The sequence below is a fragment of the Pan troglodytes genome, chromosome 9 (assembly GCF_028858775.2).
Source record: "Pan troglodytes isolate AG18354 chromosome 9, NHGRI_mPanTro3-v2.0_pri, whole genome shotgun sequence".
Taxonomy (NCBI): Eukaryota; Metazoa; Chordata; class Mammalia; order Primates; family Hominidae; genus Pan; species Pan troglodytes.
Genome location: NC_072407.2, coordinates 10,569,277 through 10,590,139, shown reverse-complemented (window position 1 = coordinate 10,590,139; position 20,863 = coordinate 10,569,277). Strand labels below are relative to the sequence as shown.

Here is a 20,863-nt window from a genome sequence, read left to right as displayed (position 1 = left end):
TGGTTACTAAAAGTAGTAAGTATTGCTGTCTCTAGCTGCCTTAGAGCAGGGCTTGACACAGTACACAGCAATATTAGTTCCCTCCTTTTCTCACCTGCCCCACTGTAGAGATAAACTCAATCACAAAAGGTGATCCTCAGTCTACTCACTTCCCTGACTTATGGACGCCTGGACCCATTGCCAGTGTGAGAGTCACAGCTGGACGTCAGCAGTGTAGCCCAGTTACTGCTTGAAAATTGCTGAAGGGGGTTGGGGGGCAGCTGCCGGGAAAAAGGAGTCTTGGATTCAGATTTCTGTCCAGACCCTGACCTTATTTGCAGTGATGTAATCAGCCAATATTGGCTTAGTCCTGGGAGACAGCACATTCCCAGTAGAGTTGGAGGTGGGGGTGGTGCTGCTGCCAACTCTATATAGGGAGTTCAACTGGTCACCCAGAGCTGTCCTGTGGCCTCTGCAGCTCAGCATGGCTAGGGTACTGGGAGCACCCGTTGCACTGGGGTTGTGGAGCCTATGCTGGTCTCTGGCCATTGCCAACCCTCTTCCTCCGTGAGTAAAGCTGGGACTAGAAGTGAAGGATTGAGTTCTGGGCTAGGGTAAGGTAGGGCCAGTTTTTAGGCCTTGGTCAAATTTGGGGTCAGGGGCTATGGGAAAGGGATCGGTCCCAATGGATCAAGATAACTATTTTGTTCTCCCTAGGACTAGTGCCCATGGGAATGTTGCTGAAGGCGAGACCAAGCCAGACCCAGATGTGACTGGTGAGGCCCTGACTCCCTAAGTCTGTCTATCTGTCTGGTTGTGTCTCTGCATTTTATCACCTTCTGTTTTTTTTTTGTTTTGTTTTGTTTTTTACTTTGCCATCTCCCTACCTCCACCCCAGAACGCTGCTCAGATGGCTGGAGCTTTGATGCTACCACCCTGGATGACAATGGAACCATGCTGTTTTTTAAAGGTAGGAGGGACTGAGGTTAGGGCGTTTAGGACCTTAGACTTACTCTCCTTCACAAAGGGTGTCCCTGTCTGTGGGAGGTCTTAGGAATTATCTGATGGTATCATTGACAGCTTCTCTCAAGCTATCTCAGTAGGTCAAAGGTTTCTCACTGGGCCCCTCAGTGAGTGTGGGTTTTTTCAGGGGAGTTTGTGTGGAAGAGTCACAAATGGGACCGGGAGTTAATCTCGGAGAGATGGAAGAATTTCCCCAGCCCTGTGGATGCTGCATTCCGTCAAGGTCACAACAGTGTCTTTCTGATCAAGGTACTGCTGGGCCAAAATCAGGGCCAGGCTGGAAAGGGCTGGAATCGACACTGGGGACCCTTCCCCCAAATGGCCTTGGCATGGAGCCCATAGCAATAGGTAGCAGATTTCTTTCCCATGTGCCCTCCTTTCCTGTAAAAGCTTGGGCTAAGGGAGTGTGCATGCATGTGGGCCTGGCAGGTGCACCATCCAGTGGCTGTTCTTCAGTCCTAGTCTTAGTTCTACACCACTCTTCTGTACCTCACACTGCTGGCCATGCTTTTTTTCTCTGGCAATTTCTTCCCTCGCCTTCCATGACCCTGTATCAAGTCCTCTTCATAGGGCAAGGCAAGTTGTTCCCAACACAATGGCACCTGGCTAGAAGAGCATGTGGAGCATGAAATCCAGTCTGCTGTGCTCACCAAGTCCCATGTGACCCAGGCTATGTCTGCTCAGAGGAAGGGGTGCCTTTTCCTACCTTGCCAAAGGTGCTGTGTGGTTGGGGAAGTCCTGACTGTCGGCTTTGTTTTCCCTCCTGCCTCTTTTCTCTCTCTTCTCAAATGTCTCATTCTATCTCAACCAGTTCCCTAATGTTCCTTGGGGATCCATCCTAGCCTTTCCATATACCTTCCCTCAGTGATCTCAACCATCACCTTGGCTCTGAGGAATATCTATGCTGTGGACACTGGATCTAGATCTACTTTCTGAGCTCCAGACATCTCTTTCCAATTATATGTTCTACAGGCACCTAAAATTCAGCATCCCCCAAACTAAGCTTTGCATCTTCTTTACAAACCAACCTTTCCTCCTGTGTTTCCTGTTTCAGTAAATGACCCCAAAATGTGCCTGATTACTACAAACCAAGTGCACCCAGGGTCTCATGATCTGGGCCTTGGTTATCTTCTCAGGTTTATCTCCTCCCCTGCCACATTCACTGTGTGCCAGCCATACGAATCTACATGAGGTTGGAGCACACTGCTTCCTCATGTTTGGGCTCTGCATGCTGCTCCCTCTGCTGGTAACACCCTTTCCTCACTTGTCAACCTAGAAAATTCCTGCTGATTTTTCAGCTCTTGGGCCCAATGCTTCCTCTTTGGTGTGAAACCTTCCACAACTTCTCTAGGCAGACTTAGGCACTCTGTCTATATTCTCAGTGCACTCTTTACACTACACCTTGGTAGTTGCATGGCTAGGATTGTAGGAGTCCTTTCTGCTTTTGTACAGTGAACTTCCTGAAGTGAAAGACAGAGTCTTGTCATCCTCAGTGCCTCTCACAATGCCTGGCATATAGTAGTTATTCAGTGACTGTTTCTTGAATGAATGAATGAATAAATAAATGAAGAAATGAATGAAGAAATAACGTATGGATGATTGCAGGATGAACATTTGTGGATATGTTTGTCAACACTGATAGTGTTGCAGATAAATGTGCCACAGGAGTGTCTGGGTACAGAGCTAGAGGTGTGTGTGTTATAGTAATAGTGACTGGATTTGCACAAACTGAGAGTGTGTAATGTGCAAAAGGACAGCACATTGTTGTCCACAGATGGACTGAGAATGTGTAGGGCCACAGGAGGATATCGTATAAGCACAGTAGATAAAAAATGTGTGTAAATGCAGAGTGGCAGTATCTGGGGATGCACAGTCAAAAAGAGAGTACTTTTGAATGCAGGGGGACAAAGTCTGGGTATACCCTCCTGAAAAGAAGGAGAAAGGATACCCAAAGTTGCTCCAAGATGAATTTCCTGGAATCCCATCCCCACTGGATGCAGCTGTGGAATGTCATCGTGGAGAATGTCAAGCTGAAGGCGTCCTCTTCTTCCAAGGTCAGTCCAGGCTGGAATCCAAGAACCTGGAGTAGTGGTGGGTTGGTAGTGATGCCAGTAGTGATGGTGATAGTGGTAGTGATGGTGGTGGTGGAGCCACTATGTGGCTTTTTAAGGAAGGGAAATAGAGAAGCCACGTATGGTCTAGAGGTCACGTGAGGGAAGGAGAGGAAGTCATTCTGGTGAAGGCAACTGTGTGTAATTCTGTGTGAATAGTCCCTCATTGTTCCCCATGACCCTTAGGACAAATCTACCCTCTTTAGTCTTACATACAAGTCTCTCCATGGCCAAATCCCTATTGGCCCTTCAGCTTTGACTTTTATTATACCTTTACCTTAACACTAAGCTCCAGAAACCCTATGCTATTCTCTGTACACTCAGTTTGCTCCATGCTTTGGAATCTTTCCTCTCTCTGGGGTTCCATCTCTCCTTGTGTGCCTTTTAATTCCTACTTCAGATTTCACTTTAAGTATCATCTTCCCTGGGAAGTTTTCCCAGACTCTCCCCACTGCCTTTGCTGAGCTGATCCTGTGTGTTTTGCTGCTGAATTTTGGTGTATGATCACCCTCCTTTAGCCATCTCTCTGATGGCAGTGAGCTCCATGTGGTCAGTACCATTATCTGGCCCATCCTGGGACCCAGAGAAAGCACAAAGGAGGGCATAACCCGGTCTCACCAAATACCTGTTGATTGATTGGACAAAGGTGACCGCGAGTGGTTCTGGGACTTGGCTACGGGAACCATGAAGGAGCGTTCCTGGCCAGCTGTTGGGAACTGCTCCTCTGCCCTGAGATGGCTGGGCCGCTACTACTGCTTCCAGGGTAACCAATTCCTGCGCTTCGACCCTGTCAGGGGAGAGGTGCCTCCCAGGTACCCGCGGGATGTCCGAGACTACTTCATGCCCTGCCCTGGCAGAGGTGAGAAAGCCCTAGCACTTGAGACCTGTCAGAATTCATCCACTTTCCCTGAGCTTGTGGATCTCACGTGTCCTAGCTCTCACTTTAACTCTGTGTTGCGACACCTTGGCCCTTAATCTAGCCCCATTTCCATTCTGGATTTTCCCATTGCCCTCATATGGGGAAACCCACACCCCACTAACCCCAGCCATCTCTTCTACCTTGGACCTCACTCTGACCTCTGGCCTCCTTCTGTGTTCTCCTCACCCATTTCTCTCTCCAGGCCATGGACACAGGAATGGGACTGGCCATGGGAACAGTACCCACCATGGCCCTGAGTATATGCGCTGTAGCCCACATCTAGTCTTGTCTGCACTGACGTCTGACAACCATGGTGCCACCTATGCCTTCAGTGGTGAGAGATGCCCCCAACTCCCCCAATGTGCTCTCACATCTCTTTTACTTGTATCTCCCATCCTTGACACATTTCTCCATTGTCATCACTGTGTCACTTATTTTGTCCCCTCTGTTCCCATCCTTCTGCATGCCCTTCTGCATCCCTCATCTCTGAGGCATATTTCTCAATCTTGTCTGTCATGGCCCAAGCCCCTAACTTCATCTACCTGTCTACTATCTACTCCCATGGCTGTGCCCCCTGTGGACCTCTCTGGGCCCCTATGACTCCTTGTGTTCTCCTTGCTCAATGCCCTGCTGAGCCCTCTGGCTCTCCCTTGCTCCCTGGACCTCTATGTGTCTCTGTACCTCCTTGCCTCCCTTTGTTCTTGCATATCTTTCTGAGTCCTCTGGCTCCCCCCGATTTATCCTCAGAACTCCATCTTGTTTCAGGTTCCTGGTTCCTATGTCCAGACCCCTGGGCATAGCACTGCCTGGGGATGAGATGTTCTCATTGCCGAGAACCAGCTGAGAAGTGTTGGGTACTTTAGACCTTTAGAGGCTGGCTTCACTAGCCTCTGGAGGTTTCTCCTCTGAGTAGCCAATGGAGATACCCCTCCCTTGACCCGTGGCATCAATTGGTAAAAGCCATCTAATAATACCTAGGGCTGTTCTGAGTTCAGTCAGGCAGTAAATAGTCATGCTGCACAGTTGAGAATATCCCCAAGAGGAGTGAGCAACCACATCACATCCAACCTGAGATATATGTATAATTAGGACAGTGGTAAGAATATAAAATCGTGAAAATATTTTTTTCACACAAAATTTTTTTGGCTCCTGACCCTTGGACAAATTTGACCAGTTATGACTATCAAGTTCTGTTGAAAAATACATCACCACATGGAGAGCAAATCTCCACAGCAGGATTGCACACTATAATAAGAACATACAGCTAAGATGAAACACACACCTGTAGTGAAAATACAACATTAAACTGAGAACATATGCCATAGTAAGAACACATAAGTATCAAGAGAACACACAGCCATGGTGGGAGCCCATTGGGAGGACACACAGACAAAGTGGAATTCAGAAAGAGAGAGAGAGTGAGTGAGAGATTGTGAAAACAGGGCCACAGGAAACACACAGAAATAGAGAGAGACACCAAGCCATCTAGAGATCACAGAACTTCAAGGCCATGTGGCCATAATGAGAATGCTACCGAACTCCTAAATGAAAAATGTCATATATGTTCCATAGCTGTTGAGAGAGCACACAGCATGGAGAGAACACCTTATATTAAAAATAACCAGGCCGGGTGTGGTGACTCACGCCTGTAATCCTAGTACTTTGGGAGGCTGAGGCAGGTGGATTGCTTGAGCGGCTTGAGCCTAGGAGTTTGAGACCAGCCTGGGCAACATGGCAAAACCTCATCTCTACAAAAAATATAAAAATTAGTCGGGTGTGGTAGTGCGTTCCTATAGTCCCATCTACTTCAGAGGCTGAGCCCGGAAGGTCGAGGCTTCAGTGAGCCATGATCATGCTACTGCACTCCAGCCTGGGTGACAGAGTGAGACCATGTCTCAAAAACAACAACAACAACAACAACAACAACAAAAAAAAGAAACAAACAAACAAACAAAAAAACAAACAAAAACCCATATATATATATATATACCTAGCTGAGGTGAGAATGCACTATTTTGGTAAAAACACCAACATGACCCAGCTACAGCATGGGGCAGTCCCTCCCCTCTCACTGGTAAATTTTTCTTTCTCTGACTCATAGTTTTGTTGTTGTTGCTGTTGTTTGAGATGGAGTCTCACTCTGTCACCCAGGCTGGAGTGCAATGGCGCAATCTTGGTTCACTGCAACCTCTGCCTCCTGGGTTCAAGCGATCCTCCTGCCTCAGCCTCCCGTATAGCTGGGACTACAGGCGCATACCACCATGCCTGGCTAATTTTTGTATTTTTTGGGGGGGGTGACAATGTACTATTTATTAATTTAATTTTTGTATTTTTAGTAGAGATAGGGTTTCACCATGTTGGCCAGGCTGGTCTCGAACTCCTGACCTCAGGTGATCCGCCTGCCTCGGCCTCCCAAAGTGCTAGGATTACAGGCATGAGCAACCACGCCTGGCCCCTCATAGGTTTTTATCTATTCTCTTTGCTTCTTCACAACTTTGGCTTGCACGTGGACCATCATGTTCTCTCCACTTTCTCACTACTTCATGATCTTTCAGTCTCAGTTCCAACTGATACCTCCCTCAGTTGCTCTTTTTTCCTAGTAAGATTTCCAGAGAGGGAATCTGAATGGCCCAGTCCATATTTTCAGACCACACCACATTAAAGTGGTTGATTGCCAGCCTATGTATTGGCTACATTAATGGGTTGGGAACTCATCATTTACTTCATTGCACAAAGCAGCATAGCTCTGGTTCTCAAAATAGGGCCCCTGGGCCAGGTGTGGTGGCTCATGCCTATAATCCCAGCACTGTGGGAGGCCGAGGGGGGCAGATCACTTGAGTCCAGGAGTTCTAGACCAGCCTGGGCAACATGGGGAAATCTCATCTCTACTAAAAATACAAAAAATTAGCCAGGTGTGGTGGCATGCACCGGTAGTCCCAGCTGTTCAGGAGGCTGAGGTGGGAGGATTGCTCGAGTGTGGGAGGCAGAGATTGCAGTGAATCGTGACTGTGCCTCTGCAATCCAGCCTGGGTGACAGATTGAGACCCTGTCTCAAAAAATAAATAAATAAAATAAAATAAATATGGTTCCTGAGCAGGGTAATTTCAGTGGGAAACCTCCCAGGGGAGGTGGATATGTCAGTCACCGCTGTATACTCAGTACACGGCTAATAAGAGAACTTGTGGTAGCAGCAAGAACACTAGGTATTTACTCAACAAATATTTGTTGAGCATCTGATAAGAAGTGGGCATTGTCCTAGGCACTGAGATACAGTAGTCAACATGGCAGACAAGATGCCTGCCCTGACAGGCTCTGCTAAAGTGAGAGAGGACAATAAGAAAGAGAAAGGAAGAAAGAGAATAATTTTAGGTAATATTAAGGGTTGTAAAGAAAATAAGACAGGATAGTGGGATGGAGGTGAGGAGAATGAGGGCTGTCTTCTGAAGAAATGATTTTTGAGCTGAGACTTCAGTGATGAGAAGGAATTAACCACACGATGTGCTGGAGGAAAAGCATTTTAGGGAGGGTGAGCAGCACATACTTCAAGGAATCAAGAAGGAAGCCTGGTGAGGCTGGAACACAGAGAAAGAGCAGGTGGGTGACTTGAAAGGGCAGGGACGGCAGTGGCCAGGTTACCTAGACCTGGTAAGGGTTTTCAACCATAAAAGGGAGTCATCAGAAAGTCTTGAGCAGGGCTGTGATAGATTCTAACTCATTTTTTATAAAAGATCACTCTGACTTTTTGCGGAACGTAAGTTATAAAGGTACAAGCATGTAAGCAAGGAATCCAGCTAGCAATTCGTGCAGTTGTCCAAATTAGAGGTGGTGACCGCTTGGACTAGGATGATAGCAGCAGAGGTGGTGAGGAATCACCATGATATATTTTGGAGGTAGAGCTGACAGCATTAACTAATAGCTAAGATAGGCCGGGTGTGGTGGCTCACGCCTGTAATCCTAGCACTTTGGGAGGCCAAGGCGAGTGGATCACCTGAGGTCAGGAGTTCGAGACCAGCTTGAACAATATGGTGAAACCTCGTCTCTACTAAAAATACAAAATTAGCTGGGAATGGTGGCACATGCCTGTAATCTCAGCCTACTTGGGAGGCTGAGGCAGGAGAATCGCTTGAACCTGGGAGGTGAAGGTTGCAGTGAGCCGAGATTGCACCATTGCACTCCAGCCTGGGGAACAAGAGTGAAACTCCGTCTCTAAATAAATGAATGAATGAATGATATCAGTCAGAGTAGGGAAGGGAAAAGAGGCTTCAAGAATGACTCAGCTTTTGTGGACTCAGCAACTGAGTGGCTGGTGGTTTTGTTTTCTAAAATTGGGAAAGACTAGGGAGTGTGTGTGTTGGTGGGGGGCAGAAATCAGTTTGGGCATATTAGGTTTTGGGTGCCTATTGGCACCCCATAAGCATGTCACGTAGGCAGCTGATTTGGAGCCTAAACCTCAAAGGAGAGGTCAGTCAGAGCTGACGAGAACAGATTGGAAGTCATCAGCATATAGATGGCATTTAAAGCCCCTGGACTAGGTGAGATTACCAAGGAAGTGAAGGTAGAGAGAGAATAGAAGAGGCCCAAAGTAGGGGATTCCAATATTTAGATATCAGGTTGAAGAAAAGAGTAGTCAAAAAAGATAAGAGGAATACTGGGAGAGTCAGGTGTCACAGAAGCCAAGTTCCAAAAAAAGACATTTAAAGGAGAAGGAAGTAGTGAGCAGTCAAGTGCTCCTGAGAGGTAGGGTCAGATGAGAACAGAGAATTGACCATGAGATTTGGCAAACTGGAGAATACTAGCAACCTGGATAAGAACAATTTCAATGGTTGAGGGAAACAGAAGTGTAATTGAAGAGGACTGAGGAAAAAAGATAAATGGGAGCCTAGATAATTCCTTAATAAGTTGTTGTGAAAAGAGGAGAAGAAAAATGGGGTGCTAGCCCAGCTACTCCCTCACTCTTCCACCACCTCATAGGGAGAGACTGGAGAACACAGCCAGAGTGAGAACATTCAGTAGAAGTGGTGCTTCCTATTTAAGTTCTGGACACTGTATTTCATTATCTATAACCGCATCTCTGTACATGAACACCTGAAATCCTTAGGGAGTGCCCGCCAACCCCATGATGTTGGCCTTACCTGGAAACTTAGCCACTGTTTTCCACACTTGCCTTTCTTTCAGGCACCTGCTGATTCCAGTTTCAACCAGGGCACAGTGCCCAACATTGCTGACCAAGTCTTGCTCTATTTCTCCTTCTCACCTGGCCTCTTCCATCTTGGCCTCTGGATGCATTCTGTCCCTCTCATGACTCATTTCTGCATTCATCACTAGCCTCTTCTCTGCCTGGGCTTCTGCCAGCGGCCCTAGAGCAACCTATGGTATTCCACAGGGACCCACTACTGGCGTCTGGACACCAGCCGGGATGGCTGGCATAGCTGGCCCATTGCTCATCAGTGGCCCCAGGGTCCTTCAGCAGTGGATGCTGCCTTTTCCTGGGAAGAAAAACTCTATCTGGTCCAGGTGTGTATTGGGGGAGAGGCTTGAGGTAGAGACTGGGACAAGCATATCCAACTCTGTATTTATTACCATCCTTTGTCCTCCAGGGCACCCAGGTATATGTCTTCCTGACAAAGGGAGGCTATACCCTAGTAAGCGGTTATCCGAAGCGGCTGGAGAAGGAAGTCGGGACCCCTCATGGGATTATCCTGGACTCTGTGGATGCGGCCTTTATCTGCCCTGGGTCTTCTCGGCTCCATATCATGGCAGGTGAGGGGCTTCTGGGTGCTTAAAGGGCAGCTTGTTCTGCTACCTGTCTGTGGCATAGATCCCCACCAGGGCATGAGAAGGCCTAGGTCAGGATCCCCAGGGCATGAGAAGGCCTAGGTCAGGATCCCCATGACATGGAAGCCATGCTATGTTTGGTGCCTTCTCCCCAGGACGGCGGCTGTGGTGGCTGGACCTGAAGTCAGGAGCCCAAGCCACGTGGACAGAGCTTCCTTGGCCCCATGAGAAGGTGGACGGAGCCTTGTGTATGGAAAAGTCCCTTGGCCCTAACTCATGTTCCGCCAATGGTCCCGGCTTGTACCTCATCCATGGTCCCAATTTGTACTGCTACAGTGATGTGGAGAAACTGAATGCAGCCAAGGCCCTTCCGCAACCCCAGAATGTGACCAGTCTCCTGGGCTGCACTCACTGAGGGGCCTTCTGACATGAGTCTGGCCTGGCCCCACCTCCTAGTTCCTCATAATAAAGACAGATTGCTTCTTCGCTTCTCACTGAGGGGCCTTCTGACATGACTCTGGCCTGGCCCCACCTCCCCAGTTTCTCATAATAAAGACAGATTGCTTCTTCACTTGAATCAAGGGACCTTGGTCGTGAAACAATCTTCTTTCTTTGAGTTGAAAAGTTAGCACTTCTCCTTTGAGGGTGTCGAGCTCAAACAAAGCTGTGAGAAACAAGGGAGGGGAGCACTAAGGGGCAAACCTATCTCTGCGCAGATGATTCTTAGGTCCAGATCATAAACTAGCTCTTTGCAGACTATCTACACATAGTGGGGGGAAAGAGAACCAGAGTCGGAAGAGGAACAGCTGAGTTTATACAGCAAGTAAGAGGTGGAGCTAGGACTCTGATTCAACTTGCTGGTAGATGGCCACAACCCAGCCGCAAGGCATCAGAAACAACAGGGCCTGGGGCAACTATGCATGTGCAAAGAGGATTGGCTCAGAGTTGTGGGGTAGGAGGTCCAATCTGGGGGACCTCAAATTATGGTTCTGGGTGATTCAAGTAACACCACTCATGGCTTGTGTTGCCATGAGTTAGGCATGACAAGTGGAATGAAGTTGAAGTGGGGAAACAGAAATACACCAGCTGTGTGTCAGAGGCAAGCTGGAGAGAGAGAAGAAAGAATGATTTAGGGACCTGGCACCATGAAGCACATTTGCAGAACACAGTCCCTGGGAGTCTTGCTGGAGCCTCAGGAGCTTTGCTGGCACAGAGGATCTGGCCTACCCAATTAGCCTCCTGGGTATCTGCACCATCTAGACCAGCAAATGTCACTGGCAAGGAGGTTGCAGTGCTTGGTTATTTTCTGGTCATAAACTGGTGAAGGCTTTGGGTTCCAAATTTGCTGACGGCTGTTTAACTGGGAATTGGGCCTAGACTATAGGTAGCTATGTCTCAGACAAGGCCCTATTCCTCCACTGCCTTTACAACCCAGCTGAGGTTGGAGGCTGGCTTGTTTCAGGCTCAAAAAATAGCCTGAGTTTCCAGCAGAGGGCCCTTATTCTGAGCTTCCATGTCCTAGCCTCATTTTCCTTTCCTGTAAAATAGACACAATGCCACCCACCTTCCAGTGACAATGAATATAGACTCAAACCCATCCCTTGAACTGTCTTGGGAAGGGGCTCTGGACGTAGACCCAGACTGTGGCTCATGGCCTCATGTGATCTGGAGTCAGCCCCTCCCAACCTGTCAGCCATTTGCTCCGTAGGACTTTGATGGGTAGAGTAGTAGCTAACAAGCTCTGACTGTCACACAAGGCTTTGTACTGGGAGGCCAGGCTATAGTGTGGCTCCAGCCTAAAGGGCTGGGAGCTGGGGGACAGTGTCTCAGATTAGGGTCTAACTAGGAAGTTGACTGGAGCTGAGAACAGAGGTTAGGGGCCAAGCAGCAGGGTTGTGGGTCTACTCCTTAGGAGCACCTTGAGCTTTACTTTTCATTCCTAATGGTGTCTTGGATGGCTACCCTCACAGGGTTGGCTGCTAGTCTAAGGGGTGGAGACAAGGACAGAGTTTCAGGTCTGGTCCTTATCAAGTTCATGCACTACACTTGGGACCACTGCTGCATCATGCCAGGGAGCCTAGAGGTGTCTAAACAGTTATCCAACATCTCTGATACCCAAGGTTAACTTTCTCTTGTTTTCGGAGGCAGGGAGTACTAAGTCTCCCCTTTCTCCTTTCCTCCCACGTGTTCTCTTGCAGGGAATCCTCTAGCTTGTCTCCAGGGAACTCCCAGAAATGGTTTGTTTCAGTCAATTTAGGCTGCTATAAGAGAATATCTTAGAGTGGGTAATCTATCAGCAATAGGAATTTATTGTTCACAATTCTGGAGGCTGGAAAGTCCAAGATCAAGGCTCCAGCAGGTTCAGTGTCTGCTGAGTGCTTGTTCTGCTTCAAAGATGGCACCTTTTTGCTGTGTTCTCACATGGTGAAAAAGGGACAAGCAGCTCCCTTTGGGCTCTTTTATAAGGACACTAATCCCTTCCATGAGGTTGAAACCCATGTGACTTAATCACTTCCAAAAGTCTCCCCCTCCTAATGCTATCACATTAGTGACATTTGGTTCCAACATATGAATTTGGGGGAGATGCCAATATTCAGACCATAAAAAGGTCCAACTTATACTTCTTTCATTCATTCACTTAGCATCACCTATGTGCAGAGCAGCATGCCATTCTACCCTCAAGAATCTGCCGCTCTATCACAGTCAGGAGGGGAACACAGAAAAAGCATCAAGTAAATGCAATACAGTGAGATAGATACTAAGACGGAAGACTCAATATACAAAGGACAGTGGAGCCAGCAATACTTAGGATGAAGAAGGGGTTAGGAAAGGCTTCGTATATAATAAACACTTAGTTCAATTTTTAAAGATGAGTAAAATTTATGCAATTCCTTTAGTAAATATATATTCACTGCCAACTATACATTACCATACCAGGGAGCATTATGAGCAGAGGAAAGGAGAGAAGGGACAACAAGGGGTGCAAACTGCAACCAGCCCCACAGGGCTGGAGTACAGGGGATGTGTGAGGGGCTGGTGAGATGAGACTGGAGAGGGAGACAGGAACATACCAGTTCACAGGAGGCCTTCCATGGCAGTCTAGGAAGCATGGATATTGTCTATTTTGGGAGCAATAGAGACCTACTGAGGGATTTTAGACAGGAAGAAAGTGAGGTGATGAGATTTACATTTGAGAAAGATTTCTCTGATTGCTGCAGGTGGATACCAGGTGAAAGAAAACCCCAGCAGATGTGGGCAGACCATTGTGGAGGTTGATGCTGTGGCTAATCTGGTAGATCATGGCGCCTGGACACATGGCAATGGTGGAGTAGTGGGCTGATAAAAAGTATTGAGAAGACACGGTCTATAGGACTCGCTGATGGATTGGATCTGAAGGTGAGAGAAAGAGGAATCTCACTTCCAAACTGCTCTATGGCCCCTTTTCCTGGTTCGTCATCATGCTTCTTCTTCCTTGATTTTCCATGGTACCTTTTCAGAGTCATACTCCATGGCTAACAAGCTTCCCTATGTCTTTTACATGTACAAACATGTACACGTACATCGTTTACATGTATAAACATCTCTATGTCTTTACCTCTTTACCTCCAGCCTTGAGAACAGGCTCTACCCCAGGGCCCCTCTTTCTTCCCCTGTAGCTTCCCCAGTGGATGGGAAGCTGTATCAGCACATCTGCACCATTTTCCCCCTTTTCATGCTGTTAAATGCCTTCTCCTTCAGCATCATGGATGTAAGCCATATCATTCTCCCTACTATTCCAATGGCCATCATCTACCAGCCTCCTATGTTCTCTCAGTTGCTGAAGGCTTTGCAGACTGATGTCCCCACACCAGCTACCCAATTACTATGGCCAAACTTTAACCCTATTCATCACTCACAATTGCTCCACCTGTTGAAGAAATTCCTCAAATTCCAGTATCTCTCTTGTGAGTGCAGCCCCTTATCCTTCTGCCTCCTCACTTCACTCCCACATTCCTGCTCTTTGACTTTGTTACTGTCACAGTCTTCCATTCCCTAAAAGCTATTTTTCTCCCACCCAGATTAAACATCAACATTGATTATCTGGGCCAGGTGCAGTGGCTTATGCCTAAATCCCAGTGCTTTGGGAGGCCAAATTGGGAGGATCACTTGAGGCCAGGAGTTCGAGACCAGCCTGGGAAACAAAGCAAGACTCTGGTCTCTGCAAACAATAAAAATAATTAGCAAGGTGTTGTGGCATGTGCCTGTAGTCCCAGCTACTTAGGAGGCTGAGGCAGGAGGATCACTTGAACCCAAAAGTTTGAGGTCACAGTGAGATATAATTGCATCACTGCATTCTAGCCTGGGTGACAAAGGAAAACTGTCTCTATTTTTTAAAAAAATAATTATTTGAACAACTTTCTTGACAATACTTTTATTTCTTTTCCCCCTTTAACCTCTATTTCATCTAGCTATTAAAAAAAAAATCAACAACAAAAACCAACTGTAGGTCAGAGAAAGTTTGAGAACTTTAAAATCAGACATGTCTGAGCTCCAAACCCAGGCAAGCCACTTTCTGCTTAGATTTGAGAAATTTAACCTCTCAGCTTCTTATGTGTGTGGATATATATGATATGCAAATAAGAATGTGTGTTGTATCAATCAGTGTTCAATAAGAATACAGAAACCACTCTAGATATCCAAGTAGAGAGAGATTTAATGCAAGGAGTTTGTTACAAAGTTGCAAGAAGGTTTGGAGACACATAACCAGGGAAAGCAGTTACCCAAAAATCAGGAAGCTACTACTAATCTGGATTTAGAGGAACAAATAGGAGGAAAGTTATCACCCAAAGATCAAGAAGCTGGAGCCCATGAATCTGCACTAGCTACTGATGCTATTGGGGTTTGTATTGCTGATGCTATGCAACCACCTCCACTTTCACTAGGCAGGAACCACTGCTGCTGATGGTGCCAGAGGCACTGCCAGAAACAAAAGGGCTTTTTCCTTTCTCTTCCCTTCAGACCTAATTGGAGCCAAGCTGACAAGGGAGTCTGAGAAATGTGGTTTTCAGATTTCCAGCCCTGGCGGTGCAGAGAAGATATAGAAAAGTGGATGTGGGAATGAGCACCAATAGACAATATCTGCTACGTGTATTCACATGCATTGTAACTCTTGGTTGCATGTAATAAAACCCAACTTAGGCTGGCACAGTGGCTCATGCCTGTAATCCCTGCACTTTGGGAGGCCGAGGCGGGTGTATCACTTGACGTCAGGAGTTTGAGACCAGCCTGGCCAACACGATGAAACCTGTCTCTACTAAAAATACAAAAAACTAGCCAGGTGTAGTGGCAGGCATCTGTAATCCCAGCTACTTGGGAGACTGAGGCAGGAGAATCAGTTGAACCTGGGAGGCAGAGGTTGCAGTGAGCCTAGATCGCGCCACTGTACTCCAGCCTGGGCGACAGAGCAAGATGCTGTGGGGAAAAAAAAAAAAAAATTCCAACTTAAAGTGATGTAAACAAAAAGGGAATTTATTGATTTAAAGAGCTAAAAAAATCTATGGGCAGATTTCAACTTCATGGAAAAGGTAAATCTACAGGTTAAGTTGATATTGTTAGGCACCTGTCTCCATCCCTTGCTTTGCTTTCTTTGAGTTAGCGTCATTCTTAGGAAGGTTCATCCTTCCTTGTGGCACCTTGTCCCTCAGGCTTATGTTCTATCAGCACCTCTTGCCCAATAGTTCCAGGAAAATTCCTGGATCTGATTTTTCACTGGCTCAAATTTTGTCATGTGCCTACCTCTGAATTGATCACTTTAACTTAGATAGGCCAGTCCTGGGTTAGGAACGTACCACTGAAGTGGGTTGTGGGACTACGATGATTCCCATCTGAACCACATGGACAAAGAGTGGGGAGAGGATGGGTCTCCCAAGAAAACAGATGTGCTATTACCAATAAAAGGTGGAAGGGTTACTGGGCAGATAACAATGGCAACAACAGATGTTCATGATGGGATAATACTTATCTTGTGAAGGTTTTCTTGTTCCCCATCCAACCCTCCTTCTCTTCCTCAGCTAAAGAGTTTAAAAGTATTGATATTGGCCAGGCGTGGTGGCTCATTCCTGTAATCCCAGCACTTTGGGAGGCCAGATCACTTTGGTGGGCAAATCACGAGTTCAGCAGTTCGAGACCAGCCTGGCCAACATGGTGAAACCCCGTCTCCACTAAAAATACAAAAATTAGCCAGGCATGATGGCAGGCGCCTTTAATCCCAGCTACTCAGGAGGCTGAGGCAGGAGAATCGTTTGAACCTGGGAGGCAGAGGTTGCAGTGAGCCAAGACCGCACCACTGCACTCCAGCCTGGGCAACAGAGCAAGACTCCATCTCAAAAAAAAAATTTATATCACTAGGTATTAAATACCTCAACCTCTACACTACTCCCACCTTTTGCCCTACATGCACCCCTCTCCTCACCCCTCTCCCTTCAGTCTGTAAAGGTAAGGTGTCCAATTTTCCTACGTGAGCCTTTGATCCAACCCTCTCTCATCACCTCCAGGATCTCCTGATCTCTCATCTTTTTTCTTTTTTTTCAAATTCATCATATCTACTGATATCTTTTAGTAGTTTACACCCAATGTTCAAGTCTCTACCATCTTTTTATTAAAAAGACAAAACAGAATATTTTCTTTTACCTGATTCATTTTACCAGAGAATTTCATTTTATTTTTCAATTTCCTTTTTTATTAGTAATACTATTTTTGATTGGAAATCACAATATACGTTTATGGGGTACAATGTGATGTTTTGATATATGCATGCAATGTGGAAAGATTAATTAAGCTAATTAACATATCCCTCACCTCCCCTACCTATAATTTTTTATGGTGAGACATTTGAAATTTATTCTCCTTATTTTGAAATATACAATACATTGCTATTGACTTTAGCCTTTTTGCTATTCAATAGATCTCGAAACTTATTCCTCCTGTCTACCTGGAACACTGTACCCTTTGATCAACAACTCCCCATTCCCTTCCATCCCTGCCCCTCCCATACCCCCATGCCCCTGGCAACCACCATTCTGCTGTCTACTTCTATGAGCTCAGCTTTATTAGATTCCACATATAAATGAGATCATGTAGCATTTGTCTTTCTGTGTCTAGATTATTTCATTTAACATAGGGTCCTCCAGGTTCATCCATGTTGTCACAAATACAGGATATCTCCACTTTTAAAGGATGAAACACTATTCCATTGTGTCTATAACCACATTTTCTTTATCCATTCATCCATTGATGGACACTTAAGTTGATTCCATGTCTTGGATATTGTAAATAATGCTACAATAAACATGAGCATGTAGCTATCCCTTCAACATACTGATTTCAGTTCCTTTGGATATATACCCACCAGTGGGATTGCTGGATCACATAGTAGCTCTATTTTTAGTTTTTTGGGGCACCTCCATACTGCAAAAACTGAATCTTTTTTTGTTTCAAGGATTCACGTAGGAGAATCTCACATACCTTTGCAGCTACTGTCTATTCTTTCTTCCAAATTTCTCAAAAGGGGGCTCTGCACTTATTTGTTCTACTTCTTCATTTTCCATTTGCTCAATTCATTGCATTGTGGCTTCTGCCTTCATTTTCTGCTAATACAGATCAAATCATGGGGATCCATAACCTCCATGTTGCCAAATTCAAAGGATACATTTTTTTTTTTTTTGCCTTGACCTTATTGGAAATCTTTTCTGCATTTGATGTTGTTGACCACTTCTTCCCCCTTGAAAGTCTTTCCTCTCTTGGATTTCTTCCATGACATTACTCTCTCCTGATCCTTCTCTTACCCTTCTGCTAATTCTCAGCTTTCTTCTTGACTGTCTTTTTCTGTGCTGGCTCCTAAACACTGGCATTCCAGAGTTCAGTTCTCAGTCCTTTTCTCTTCTCACTCTATACTCTTCTAGGTAGTTGTTGGAATAGTCCTGTTGAACCAGGCTTTGTTGCTCACCCCTGTAATCCCAGCACTTTGTGAGACCAAAGTGGGAAGATTGCTTGAGTGCAGGAGTTCCTGACCTGCTGGGGCAACATAGTGAGACCCCCATCTCTTCATAATAAACAAACAAAAGAATAGTTCTGTTGAAGAAGGGTATTGGATTGAGAAAGTTTTTGCCAGGTCTTGAATTTGACTTAGGAATTCCACTTCATGTAGCATGTGGGAAGACTTTATTCCTTATAGATTTTCCAAATGAAAACCGCCATCAAGAAGAAAAGAGGTGTGTCAGATCAATCATAAGAAAAATTACAATACCAAAGCAGTACTTATATATAGTGGAGGATAAAGCTGCCTTCATTCCAGAAGTGTCTTTACTTTTAATAGAGATGAAAGCTCTATACTTTCATATAGGTGACTTGGGTGCCAACTGCCTAGTAATTCTAATTAGCTAGACTACCAAACCAAATAGCATAAAGCCACTACTCTTGGTAAATGACTCTAGATGGATTTGCTTATAATTCAATTTTTTCCTGATAGGTCCAAGGTAATAATTTTCAAAGTCTGCTGCCTCAGAGGAACCCACATTGGTCAGAACCAAATGCAGCATTTGAGGTGGCTCATAGGCTATTCATTGGTTGCTCCTACACCATAGAAAGCATCAGAAGAGGGAAGAGATTACAGTAGGGAAAGGATGGGTGAAAGGCACAGGTTGATTCCCCATTGGTCAGGAGACTTTGCAGACCTCAGAGGAGATCAGGAATTCAGGAAGATCACCTGCGGGTCAAATACATAAGGAAAAAGATGCCCATGTGAACTGCACATGGGCATCCCTAGCTAATTAAGAGTCCTCCCTTCAACCTCATCATGCAATCTATGTCCTTCTTACCTGAAGAGATTTCCCTGAATACTGCAGCCTTCCTGCTCAATGAGATTGGGAAGACAAATATTTTGGTGGGCTATCTGTAAATGGGTGATACTTCTGGATTTTTTTTTTCATTTTCTCAAAAATAAATCTAGATGTCATTTTTTAAATCTACAATTCCATAGCTAATCAACCAATTGATCACTGATTTCTGGGAATTCTACCTCTTGAATATTTATTAAACCTATGCAATTTTCTCCATCCCTAGTCCCACCACCAGAGTCCAAGCCATCATCATCTTTAACCTGGTCTCTTGCTTCCTAACTGGTCTACATTCTTCCAATTTTGCTTTCCTCCTATCTATTCTTCCTCAGGAGCTGAAGGCGATCTTCTAAAATGCGAGTGTGAACATGCCCCTCTCCTGCTTCAAACCCTTCCATGATTTTCCATTGCCCTTAAAATAAAGGTCAAACCCTTAGCTCAGCATATAAGGCCCTCCTTGATCTGGCACTTTCCCACCTTCCTATTTCATCTTATGCCATTCTCCACTATCACACCTGTTAGGCTGTTCTTGTGTTGCTTAAATAAATACTTGAGACTGGGTAATTTATAAAGAAAAGAGGTTTAGGGCCAGGTGTGGTGGCTTATGCCTGTTATCCCAGCACTTTGGGAGGCCAAGGCGGGTGGATCACGAGGTCAGGAGATCGAGACCATCCTGGCTAACACGGTGAAACCCCGTCTCTACTAAAAATACAAAAAATGAGCTGGGCATGGCAGTGGGTGCCTGTAGTCCCAGCTACTCGGGAGGCTGAGGCAGGAGAATGGTGTGAACCCGGGAGGCGGAGGTTGCAGTGAGCTGAGATTGCGCCACTGCACTCCAGCCTGGGGGACAGAGCGAGACTCTGTCTCAAAAAAAAAAAAAAAAAAAAAAAAAAAAAAGAAAAGAGGTTTAATCGGCTCACAGTTCTGCAGGCTATACAGGAAACATAGCACCAGCATCTGCTTGGCTTCCAGGGGGTCCTCAGGAAGCTTTTACTCATGGCAGAAAGCAAAGTGGGAGCAGGCATCCCACATGGCTGATCAGAAGCAAGAGAGTGTGGGGGGAGAGGTGCCATACACTATTTATTTATTTATTTATTTATTTGAGATGGAGTTTCACTCTGCTGCCCAGGCTGGAGTGCAGTGGCGTGATCTCAGTTCACTGCAGCCTCCGCCTCCTGGGTTCAAGTAATTCTCCTGCCTCAGCCTTCCAAGTAGCTGGGACTACAGGTGCCCGCCACCATGCCTAGCTAATTTTTTTGTGTTTTTAATAGAGATGGGATTTCACCATGTGGATCAGGCTGGTCTCGAACTCCTGGCCTCAAGTTGATCTGCCCACCTTGGCCTCCCAAAGTGCTGGGATTACAGGCCTGAGCCGCCACGCCTGGCCATGCCACACACTTTTAAATAACCGGATCTCACAAGAACTCACTCATCATGGGGAAGACAGCACCAAGCCATGAGAGATCCACCCCTATGACCTGAACACCTCCCACCAGACCCCACCTCCAGCACTGGGGATTACAATTCAACATGAGATTTGATCAGGGACAAATATCCAAACTATATCAACACCCATACTGACCTTCCTGTATTTCTCCTGCTACTTGGAATACTTTTCTCTTCTCCTGGCTGACCTCTAGCTCCTTCATCCCTTTCCCTCACTGAATTGTCACTTCCTATGAAAGCCTCCTAAACTTCCCAGGCCAAATTAAGCCCACTCACATAGCTCCCGGTACATCTCCTTCAAGACACTCATCACATTCCTAATTACATATTTAATGTCTCTTTCCCCTGTTAAATTTCAAGCTGTATGAGAGACGGAACTGTATCTTGTTTCTTGACCTGTTGCTAGCACCAAGGACAGTACCTCATACATAGTAATTATTTGATGAAAGAAAATGAATCAATGAATGAATGAGGACACTTTTGTTCTTCTGGGTAATTCTTCTTCATCTTTCAAGAACCCAGGTCAGATGTCATCTCCTCCAGGTGAGATGCAGTCAAATCTGACTCGTCTTTAGATCCCTAGGGCCTGGCTTGGGACCTGATACATGGTTCATATATCATAGGCATTTGTCAAATCATTATAAACTATTGGTTGTGAATCCATAATTGTTGAAACTGAATGATAGGTATATGAGGGTTCATTATATTGTTCTGTTTACTTTAGTATATATTGGAAA

At 45.8% G+C, this 20,863-nt stretch overlaps 1 protein-coding gene and 1 long non-coding RNA gene across 2 annotated transcripts; both read left to right on the top strand.

Moving 5' to 3' along the window:
• Nucleotides 1-412: 412 nt before the first annotated feature.
• On the top strand, nucleotides 413-10,384 carry HPX (hemopexin). The gene is made up of 10 exons (XM_508255.8): nucleotides 413-546; nucleotides 697-755; nucleotides 878-949; nucleotides 1,130-1,251; nucleotides 2,903-3,056; nucleotides 3,760-3,972; nucleotides 4,235-4,366; nucleotides 9,416-9,546; nucleotides 9,630-9,792; nucleotides 9,963-10,384. Exons 1-10 carry the CDS (start codon nucleotides 464-466, stop codon nucleotides 10,220-10,222), a joined length of 1,389 nt encoding a protein of 462 aa, XP_508255.3. The 5' UTR covers nucleotides 413-463; the 3' UTR covers nucleotides 10,223-10,384.
• A 2,706-nt stretch (nucleotides 10,385-13,090) lies between these two features.
• LOC134807231 (uncharacterized) lies at nucleotides 13,091-14,992 on the top strand. The gene is made up of 2 exons (XR_010147122.1): nucleotides 13,091-13,203; nucleotides 14,806-14,992. It is a non-coding gene; the product is annotated as an uncharacterized LOC134807231 (long non-coding RNA).
• The last annotated feature ends 5,871 nt before the right edge of the window (nucleotides 14,993-20,863 follow it).

Excerpts from the sequence above, each read along its gene's own strand:
- HPX (XM_508255.8), top strand. The coding sequence starts at position 464 with ATGGCTAGGGTACTGGGAGCACCCGTTGCACTGGGGTTGTGGAGCCTA. Across the intron at positions 9,547-9,629 it reads AAAAACTCTATCTGGTCCAG|GGCACCCAGGTATATGTCTT; the intron begins GTGTGTATTGGG and ends TTTGTCCTCCAG. Across the intron at positions 9,793-9,962 it reads TCGGCTCCATATCATGGCAG|GACGGCGGCTGTGGTGGCTG; the intron begins GTGAGGGGCTTC and ends CCTTCTCCCCAG.